We start from the raw sequence: 10,047 nt of genomic DNA, 5'->3' as shown, positions 1-10,047 counted from the left end.
CAAAGGGCTGGAAATTTTTCGTAGTAAAAAGAGTTAGATCTAGTGCCTGGAAGGAAATACTTGTTAACTCTAAAACTCATGAAGAGTTGACCTGGCTATTTCTAGACCCATGTAAGTAGTCATGAATTTTCATCCTGGTTGGTGGGACCAAAAGCGTTAGGAGCAAATAGATCTACATTGCTTTCTGAGTATTGTGAAATGTACCTTGTGGATTGTGAAAGAGATACTTGTGTTCTTACTGACTCTACTAAATTTGTCTCTGAAAGGGCACAGAGAGTGACTGAAAGGAAAATTCCCCAACAGAGTATCAGAGCTAGATCATGCAGTCATTTTACAGAGGAGAGTCACCATGCAATTTTAGGGCCAAATCCTGAAATGAGTGTTCAATCTTCATACCAATAAAAAGAAACAAGAGCTTTGCTGGAGGGCGGGGGGGTGGGGGGGGGGGGTGCTAAAGAAGAGGGAAAAAAACAACTATGAAATATTACTTTTATTCTTGCAGATAATAAAGGAAACTCTGCCCATAGCAGGAGAAGAATGGAAGGAGAATTTGACCCTCCACATTTTTTTTCTCCATGAGCCGTCCCAGAATATTACCCACTGGTGATAGAAGAAACAAGCTCCCAGGCCACATTCCAGCAAGACACTGCATCTCCTGGCCCAGGACTGCCGTGACGAGGCAGGTCCCTACGCAGGCTGGAGCCGGGGGTGACTGAGTCTGGGCTGGGGCTGAACACGGATGCTGGCGGACATCCCGCAGCCGGGTCTTGCTGCCCTCCCCAATACCAGGGAATGCACTTAAAGAACCAGCAGGCCACACACCGCTCTTACAGCACATTTTATTTGCAGCGGGGGTTCCAGGGTAGCACATGTGTTCCGAGCTCCAGGGTCTGTCTGCCCCGGGGGAACCCCGGGCCAGGGCCCGGAGGCAGGCGGCGGGCCAAGCGGCGCTGGGGCTGCCCCTCTCGCCCCAGAAGCGTTTGCAGGACGCGGCTGGGCGAGGGGGGCGGCCCCGGCGGGAGGGCAGGGGCCCCGGAGGCGGTGGCAGCGCGGGGTGCCGGTCCCCCCAGGCCCCTCATAGCGCCTGGTAGGTCCGTCGGGGCGGCGGCGTCCCGGGCGTCCCCGGCCCCGAGTCGATACTGGCGCTGGGCGAGAGGGAACCGGCGTCGCGAAGGGACAGCCCCTGCACCTCCGCCGGGGAGAGGCGGTCCACGATGCTGGAGAGGCAGTCCAGGCTGGACAGGGCGCTGCCCTGCTCGGCGGCATACCCTGCGGCCGGGGCGGGGGGTGTGTGCGGCAGCGCGTTACAGCGGGGCCCCGCGCTGCAGTCCCCAAGTGCCGCGGGGAGCGGGGCGGTCCCGCCGGCCCCCGCCTCCACCCCCGGCGCCCGCGGCTGCCGGCGAGTCGGGCTTACCGTGGGCCATGTCGGAGCAGTAGACGGCGTCGAAGCTGCTGCCTCTCGCCGACCAGACGGGGCTGCCGCAGTCGGCCTGCAAGACAGCGAGGGGCGAGTGCCGGCCCGGCCGCCGCACCCCCTGGGGGGCAGTGGGACGCTCCCCCCGAAGGGAAAGCGCCTTAAAGCCCGGCGGGGAGGGAACCCCGGCGCCCGGGGAAGCGGAGCAGCAGCTCCCCGGCCAGGCTGCCGCCGGGCAGCGCCCTCCCCGTCTGCCACCGCCCCACGCCTTGCTGCTAAGTTGCGGGGGACGGGACACAAAGATGAGCCCCCGGGCGCTAGGGCGCTTTGCTGGGTGCCCTCTGGCAGCGTTACCGTCCCCCCCATGCGTTCCCAGAAAGCCCATGTGCATGCTCAGCATTAAATCTGAGAAAGAGCCTGTTTTAACCCAAACCGTCCACCTTTTCCTGATGTCCGGCTGCACTCAGCTCATCCCACACCCACGGGACCGGCCCCAGGATGCTGGGCCGAGGGGGACCTGCCCGCGGGCCTTCCTGGGGTTCCCAGAGCCCCATGGCTCCTGCCCCTCTCTTACCATGCCATCAGAGCAGCTGGAAGTGGGGCTGGTCGGTTCGGAGCAGCTCTGTCCCGGCAGGTGATAGTAGTTTTCTACCTGTTCCCTCAAGAGCTCCTGGAGGCTCTCGATGTATCTGATGGCGTTTCTCAGGATCTCTACTTTGGGGAGTCTTTGGTTGGGGTTGGCAGTGGTGCACCTCTTCAGGGTCTCAAATGCCTGGTTCACCTTCTTCAGCCTCCTCCTCTCCCTCATGGTGGCCGCCTTCCGCCGGTCCATTGTGGTGGATTTTCTCTTGCAGGCTTTGCAAGCCCACATGAGGCAGTGGCCGGCCTGGTGGTGGCCGGTGGGAGCTCGGACATGCTCCTCTTCCTCGGAGCAGGCAGGCTCGGGGGGCTCGTGGGCGCCGAAAGCAGGCAGGTCCCTGGGCTCGAAATCCTCGGGGAGCTCGCCCTCCGGGGAGGAGAGGCAGGAGCTGTCATAGAAGAGCTCGGAGGGGGAGAACTGGCAGCTGTCCATCACCTCCATCCCTGGAGCGGAGGCGTCAGTGAGGGGTGGCAGACAGCGGCTCTCGGCGAGGCGCTCCGCAGCGCGCTGGGGCAATTTCCTCAGTAATTAGCGACCTGAGACGAAGTGTCCTTTGGCTGATGCGGGGGGCCCTTATATATACATGTAAAGGGAGGCAGGTCCGCGGCAGCCAGTCTTTATTAGCATATCCCACCACATTCCCTGCCGGGGACTGTCTGGGCAAGCCCCCTCCAGTCCCCAGGAGACAGCTTGCTCCGCACCGCTCCTTTGGAGAGCCGTTAGCTGGGCACTTCTCTAACAAACGACCTCCCCAGAACCGGCTGCGACATCTCCCGAAGTTTAAACCAAGTCTGGGATTTTGCAGTTTTAGTATGGAAAAAAAAAAAAGACTGGCAGTGGGCGCACCCGAAGCGCTGACATTTCCTACAGAGCCGTTCCTCGTTGCTGTGTTCCCATGACATGCCTGCTCTCTTTACGAGGGAATTAATGTAGAGGCACCCCCCTTAGCACCTACAGCATCTGCTTGTGTATCTTTACTCCCTACAGCCCGTGGTCCAGGTTTAACATAAAACAATTTACCCTTCTTTTCAGACCTTAAGATATGTTCGTTTATTTTGGGGAGCGCTTTGTCCTGCAATTGAATTTGTGTCACCAACCGTTTGAATTTACAAACCGGAGGATAAAAATGCACAGCTACATGTGGCAGGGAGAGACGAGGAGGAAGGTAACCCAGATTTTATAGCTGTCGGATCCGGTCACAAGGAAAGGTACTCACAAAAGAAAAGTGTACGTGTTTGCTCCGAGACAAATCCCCTTCCCATTCTTTCTCCTACTCGTGTGACCCGGTGCTGCTAAAGACACAACAGTCGAGCAGTGCCTTGGGCTTGCTAATTTTCTGCTTTCAGGCAGACTTGTACCGTTACAGATGCGTCCCAGCTGCCAGTGCAACAAACCCCTCCTGGAAGTGTAAAATTTCTAACCCCGCAATCCCTAAGTGACTTTACACAAGTCGGGGACAAAAGCTTTGCAGAGCTCCAGCCGCAGCAGTAGCTGAGCGGAGCGGTGCAAGGGTCATTAGAGTGGTAATGAAGCCATTTAACAGGCATTTGCTAACGCCCAGGAATCCTTTGGTTTCATCCAGGTGGCTTTTGTAGTTGAGGAAAATATTATGAGAAGGCAAAGGAAACCTTCCCTACCTGGGAATAAAATTATGTGACCTAGGTTAACTCAAACGGAGAGCAGAGTGACCCAGCAGCGGTTCAAACGCTACGGAGCCGGTCTGTGTGCCCAGGAAAAAGTCGTCTTCAGTTAGCCTCTCTTCAGGAAGAGGTAATGCGCAGGGCACGGCGATCCGGTTGTCAATGTGTAAACACATTAGTACCTGCCACAGGGATTTGTATAGAAGACAGCTGAAGAAGGCATTGGCCTCTGCTGGCACTCTGGGACTCCCAAGAGAGATCAAAGGGACACGAGGGGGTTTTTAGCAGCCTTGAGACTGGGAAAAGTTGCTAGTTCCTGCTATCGGAGGGACGTCCCAGCGAGCACATGGTTCAATTATTCAACCTCCTCCCTCCCCTGCCCCCCACTCCCATTCACCAGAAAAGTGGAAGATCTGGAAAAATCGTACGGGTTCCCCAAGGCAGCAGCGATCCAAGCAGGATTTTTCCCCGTGGAAATAGCTGCTGGGTCGACGCCCGCCCGTCGTGCCTTCGACCTCAGGAAAGAAGCGGAGCCCGCTGCCGGCTGCCCGCCTTCCTCTCTGAGTTGCGGGCGGTTTTACGGAGGGAAATATGCACAATTAAAACATAGTCTTTAAACACTCTGTCGCGTCACTTCAGAGGAGAGCTGTGGCCAGGCAGCAGCACCCCGGCTCCCCCACCCATCGCTTCCCCGTGCGCAGCCGGCACAGCGGGGCAGGCAACCGGGGCAGGCGGCGGAGCGCTGCCGGCCCGGGCCCCCCCGCACCGCTGCGGCGGCCACCCCTCACCGCGGGCCGCCGGTGCCCCCGCGCCCCTGCTCTCCTCGGGGAGGGAGCAGGTGGCTTTCCGGCGCAGCGGAGCAGGTAGAGGCCAGGGACGCCGGTGCTGAGCAGCGCTCCCGCCCGCCGCTCCTGTATTAAATAAACTGCAGCGGGGCGGAGGGAGCGGGGGGGGCACTGGCGTTCGTATAAAAACTTCGATGGCTTTGTGCGTGCCCCGTCCGGAAAAAGACTTCATAAAATCACAAACCTCTTGTCCTTACCCAGTTATTACCCTTTGATTTGTGATTCCAGGGGCCTGTTTGCTTTGGCTGGGGACTGAGGTAAAGATTATCGTTATTAATATCAAACACAAACATTTTAATTGCAAACACACTGAGAACCTTCACTGGGAAGCCCGGCCTCTCAGCCACAGCCGCGGGGGTCACAGAGAGCCTCTTCGGGAGGTATTTTCTTTATTTAATGAAAAAAACCTCCTTTAGGAAAACTTATTCCAAACAATCGCTCAGGTTACCCTGCTGCTGGAGGAGACCCTGCCGTGGGGGTCCTGCAGGGCGGACAGGCCAGTTCGTTGAGGTCAGTGCTGGGCTGAGGGCAAATCTGACAGCAGGCTGGCGGGGTGCTGGCGTGGCACTGTGGTTTCGGGGGTGCTTCAGCACTGCTCCTGCCCTTCTGCGGGAAGCGGCTCCCGCGGGGCTCGGTTGGGCCGGTGCTTCACCGGGCGTAGCGAGCTGCGTGTAGCCCCTCTCTGACCCGGCGGGCATCGGGACACGTCGTTGAGGAAGGCGACGAGCTGCTCACCCAACCCGACATACCCTATCGCTGATCAAATCCCTCCGCGACAGAAGCAAGCTAGAACATCTTCACTCGTTCGCCAACACGCAGAGACTGCGTGCAAGAACCCGCCTTGCCCGTAGCGCCGCTTTCTGAAGCGCCCGAGAGTTCCCCGAGGCAAACGGGTTTATTTGAAACGAGCAAAAGGGGGAAAATGGTCCTATCGCTACGTGCTCACCACACCGTGCTTACCACAGAGTATCTCAGCAGAGAGCAATTAGCGCGAGTACGTAACCGTTTTAAAAACCAGGCTGGCCGGGGTAGCACAAAACGGGAGCCAGCCCTCAGGGCAGCCCCTCTCCAGAGCTTCCCCTCCAGACGGACTAACCCATGCCAGTGCCGGCCGAGAAGGGTCAGACCTTCCCGAAACGTAGCTGTGACCTTTCAAAAAACAAACCCAAAGATTAAAAGAAAGGTTAAAGCCGACGAGGAGAGCGCCCGTGGGCAGAGCTGAAGTGGCGTCCCCCGGCTTTGGCCAGCTCTCTGGCGGGCCCCGGGTGTGTGCGAGGCACAGCGCGCTGCTTCCCGGTGGTCGCCCCTGCCCTGGGGGTGTAAACAATCCGTTACACACCGTAACGCCCTGACTGTGCGCAGCTCCGCTCCGCCATCCGCAGAGAGGCTGTGCTTTTTTACATCACTGAGTGAAAGGCTTCGTATGTTGTTACCCCCTCCCCCGCAACCCCTTTTTTCGGCCACTTAACTCTTTCCTCCCTGAGGGACCCTATTCCCCTCTCCTTCAGGCTCAAGGAAGTCAAGGGGAGTTACCTTTCCCGGGAAGGAATCACAGTCCCCCGGCCCCCAAGGGAGCCGGCTCCTTCTGCCGCCCCGTTGGGGCAGCAGGCCCATCAGTTTTGCCGCAGACAAGGCCAGGGTTCGACTCCGGTGCCGAGAGGAAAAGGCAAGAGGCGCTGAGCCTCTCTCTTCTCAAGGGCCTGGGGGACTCTTTGCGCTTCCCCTTTCTAAGCTCATCCACCATGTGCGGGACAGGGACGAAGAAGCGTCCCTGCCTGGCGAGCTACGCCAGCGGCACGGTCGGACGTTTTGGGGGAGCGGTACCGCGTTACAGGGGGGGAAGCCCGCTCCGCAAGCACGGCGAGGAAAAGGGCTGCGGGGTCCTGCCCGGGCGCCCACCCCTGCCTGCCCGGCGTCCCCTGGGAGCGAACGGGGGAGGCGGGTAGCGGACACCGCGGCCCTGAATAAGGAGAGACACTCCTCAGGGGAGAAAACGAAGGAAAAATCTGTCCTGAGTGCTACCTGCCAGTCACACGGGTTGTGTCTCGGCTACGCGTGTCTGACTCTTCGGGGCTTGATCTCGCTGAAGTCAGTGGCGGGTTTGAACTCCGGGATCGGGTTATTTTTTAATTACGAGGTGGGGGGAAACACTGTAACACAAAGAGCTTTATTTTACAATCCAAGAAATCCGTCTGTTCTTATATACAATATCACATTCCACCATTTAAATATATGTTATGTTTACAAAAGAAAAAGTACTGAAATTATTTACAGGAACGAAACGAGGCGGGAACTCTTTAAATACGACTAACACGAAATGCAACCAACAGCTTCACTCAGACAGGAATGAACTTCCCGGTGAGTATCAGACAAATCGGATCACCGGTACACAGGTATCTTAAATTTTAAAAAAAAAGAAAAAAAGAGGAGGGGTGGTCTATGCAATACAGTTTAAAGAAAACAGAACTCTGGGGGAAAAAAAAAGGAAGAAAAAGGTGGAAAGTCTGTTTGGCTCGAGTCAGTGAGAGCCATTTTCTTTGGGGTAGGTGTACCAAGGTACCAAGGTGTACCTTGACCTTAACAAGGCCCCTGCCTGGGCCTTCCACTGGGTTAATGTGCTTCATTACTTAGTGTAGAGGGAAGGGGGTGGCGGCCCCATCTCCGTTAAATATACTACCAGAGCAACCGGATTTATTTCTCCACCACTTCCTCCGCGCTGGGCAGTTTGGGCTCGTCGGAAGAAATACTGTCCACTATGGAAGAGAGACAGCGAAGGCTGCTGGAGGCCGACGACTCGACGATGGAGCCTCCTGCTCAACGAGAGAAAAGGCATTAAAGAGCAAACGGTTCCTTCTCGCCGGGCCTGCGGGGCAGGGTTCGCGGCAGCCGGGGCGCCGCGGGGTGAGAGAGACCCTTGGGGGCCGCGACCGTTAGGGCGAGGGAAGGGCGCGCGGCAGCGGCGGCGCTGGGTGCGCACGGCCCGGCGGGTGCGCGGTCCGCCGCGCAGAGGGAGGAGGGCGGCCGCGGTGCGAGTTACCTTCCTTGGGGCTGGCTCCCAGGGCTCGGGAATGGTCGGAAACGCTTTGCCAGTCGGAGCTGCAGGTGCTGAGAAAGTCTGAGCTGGGGATCTGCGGTACACAGGCGGCGGCGGGAGCGGGGAGACACGGGGAGAGGACGGGTATTAGTAAGGCGGACGGCGGCTCCCCGGCCGCCCGGGCCGCCGCAAAGGCCGTGCCGAGGAGGAGGGGAGGGGACGGGCGCGGTTTCGCAGCTGGACGGCAGGAGGAATCAAGCGGCAGTGCTTACATTTCCCTGCTTGGGGCTGAAGCTGAAGGGGTCCCCCCCGATCTCCTGCATTTTCTCCTGCTGATCCAGCCTGTGCAAGAGGTCCTGCAGCCTCTCGATGTAGCTAATGGCGCTCCTCAGGATCTCCACCTTGGGCAGCCTCTGGTTGGGGTTCGCCACAGTCCGCCTTTTCAGAGCCTCGAAGGCTTCGTTGATCTTCTTCAGCCTCCTCCTCTCCCGCAGGGTGGCTGCTTTCCGTCTGTCCGTGGGGGCCGACTTTCTCTTGCAAGTTTTACAAGCCCAGATCAAACACTGGCCGGGGCAGTGAGGGGGTTGTAGTCCCGGGGGTGCCAGCACATGCTCCTCTCCGCTGCTGTCACTGCTGGCCTCTGGCGGCATTTGGTCCTGACAGGGGGACAAGGTGCCATCGCTGCCTGGGTACAGCGGGGATCCCTCGGCCATCTCCAGCTGCTGCAGGGCTTCATTCTCCCCATCCAAGTAGAAGAAATAGGAGCCAGTTTCAAAAAGGTCCATCATCATGCTGTCCCTCGGCCTCTCTGCCTGCTTGAGTTGGGTGGCAGGCTCAAAAACACCCCGAGGAACAACCCAGATGGAATTTAATTAGTGCAGTGACTTAAGTCCCCTCTGCTTTATATAGGAGCTGCTGAAACCCTATCCAACTTTTAGCTGTCGCAGTGCATCACCGTCCAGAACTGATTCCAGCCAGTCTCCCGGGCGCTGTCCTGAGAACATCTCCTATTTAGAAGGGGGGGGGGGGGGCGAGGGGAGGGAGGCAAATTAAAAAAAAAAAAAAAGGAAAACAAGAGAAAAAGGAAAATACAACCCAACTGTCCCCCTCACCCGAAATCCCATGAGCCCAGGGTGCGGCGAAGGGACGCGAGGTGGGGGCTCGGGAGCCGCATCCAGGCGCTGCGGGTGGCCCCGTCCCGGCTGCCGAGCCCGCGGGGGCACGGCTGGAGGACAAAGGCGCAGGGCTTCGGAGGGATCCCTCCCCCAGCCCACCCCTCACACCCCCCAGCGCACGCTCCTTGCCCCAGTGCTAAATATAGATCTATAAGGAGAGATTTCAAAGGCAGCCATCACTTTCCAAATAGACGGGTTAATATTTTCAGAAGAAGCCCCTGCTATTCCCCCCCTTCTCCCTTGAAGCATGCCATTCCTGTGACCCAAGCCACGCGGGCCAGCCCAAGGTTAGGAGCCAAGCTCACTGTTCCTCCACACACAGGGGGAAGGTTGCCAAGGCAGAGCCTTGCGGCGGTGCTGGAGCACCCATGGTTATTGCACCTCGATTTAGTCTTTTAATCTGAACTTTCCCACATTGCTCATGAGGTGACAGGAGTGATTCTGGGTGACTGGGTTACAGTCTGATGGGGCTCTCCAGACAGCACCTGTCCTTGACGGTGGTCAGGGCAAGCAAAGCCCAGGCATATGGTGTAACTGCAGTTTAATCCCTTGTGCCTGGCGAGGTGTATAGAGCTTCCTAGCCCCTGAGACAGAAATGGAGACTGTGATCGCTCCCTGTTAGCGTATACTGTAATGTCACATCATGTCTAGGCTTCTCTTACATCAAGAAAGAGAAGGTATGGGAAAATGGTCTGTTTGCCTCTTTCCCTGGACTGCCTTGTGTTCCTTAAATCCCTCTCTGTTTATGTATATATATGTGTATATGCGTATATATATGTGTCTGTATCTATAGACACACACACATATGTATGTGTGTTGGTGTGGATAAGTGTATTTGTGTGTATATATGCGTGTATACTTGTATACTCACATACACATGTACGCTTTTTCATAGAAACTCGCAATAATATAAGAAGAGTGGATGAAGCCTCTGGAATACAACAGTAGCTCTCAAATGTAGCTTCTAACTTCATTCTTTCTGAAGAGAACAGTGGCATTTTTGTTCATTTCTCAAAAGCTACAATGAAACTGATCGTTGACTTGACTGTTTCTCCAAGACTGGTTGCAAACCAATTTTTCAGAGTACAAAAATCTTAAAAAGTAGTTATGATTTTGTTTTGACCAAATCATTGTTGTTTGAATGGATCTCATTTCTGCTTTAATGAGGAAGAACAATACCCAGTTTTGGATAAGACAGAGAAATTCAGACTGTTGTCAGTGAAACTAATTTTGATATTAATATTCCAGCACTGAGGTTTTTTTCCTCTTCAGATTAAAGAAAGGGTAGTCTTGAAGTTA

The 10,047-nt window shown here is 56.5% G+C and overlaps 2 protein-coding genes across 2 annotated transcripts; both read right to left on the bottom strand.

The window, feature by feature from the left end:
* Nucleotides 1-825: 825 nt before the first annotated feature.
* On the bottom strand, nucleotides 826-3,527 carry MYF5 (myogenic factor 5). The gene is made up of 3 exons (XM_068401215.1): nucleotides 1,989-3,527; nucleotides 1,415-1,490; nucleotides 826-1,269 (listed from the first exon to the last, which is right to left on the bottom strand). The coding sequence occupies exons 1-3, from the start codon at nucleotides 2,493-2,495 to the stop codon at nucleotides 1,076-1,078; spliced, it is 777 nt and encodes a 258-aa protein (XP_068257316.1). The 5' UTR covers nucleotides 2,496-3,527; the 3' UTR covers nucleotides 826-1,075.
* Nucleotides 3,528-6,685: 3,158 nt separating this feature from the next.
* On the bottom strand, nucleotides 6,686-8,561 carry MYF6 (myogenic factor 6). Its single transcript, XM_068401076.1, has 3 exons — nucleotides 7,846-8,561; nucleotides 7,577-7,667; nucleotides 6,686-7,349 (listed from the first exon to the last, which is right to left on the bottom strand). The coding sequence occupies exons 1-3, from the start codon at nucleotides 8,362-8,364 to the stop codon at nucleotides 7,231-7,233; spliced, it is 729 nt and encodes a 242-aa protein (XP_068257177.1). The 5' UTR covers nucleotides 8,365-8,561; the 3' UTR covers nucleotides 6,686-7,230.
* Nucleotides 8,562-10,047: the final 1,486 nt, after the last annotated feature.

Source organism: Nyctibius grandis, chromosome 5 (assembly GCF_013368605.1).
Source record: "Nyctibius grandis isolate bNycGra1 chromosome 5, bNycGra1.pri, whole genome shotgun sequence".
Taxonomy (NCBI): Eukaryota; Metazoa; Chordata; class Aves; order Nyctibiiformes; family Nyctibiidae; genus Nyctibius; species Nyctibius grandis.
This window is presented reverse-complemented; position numbering and strand designations above follow the sequence as displayed.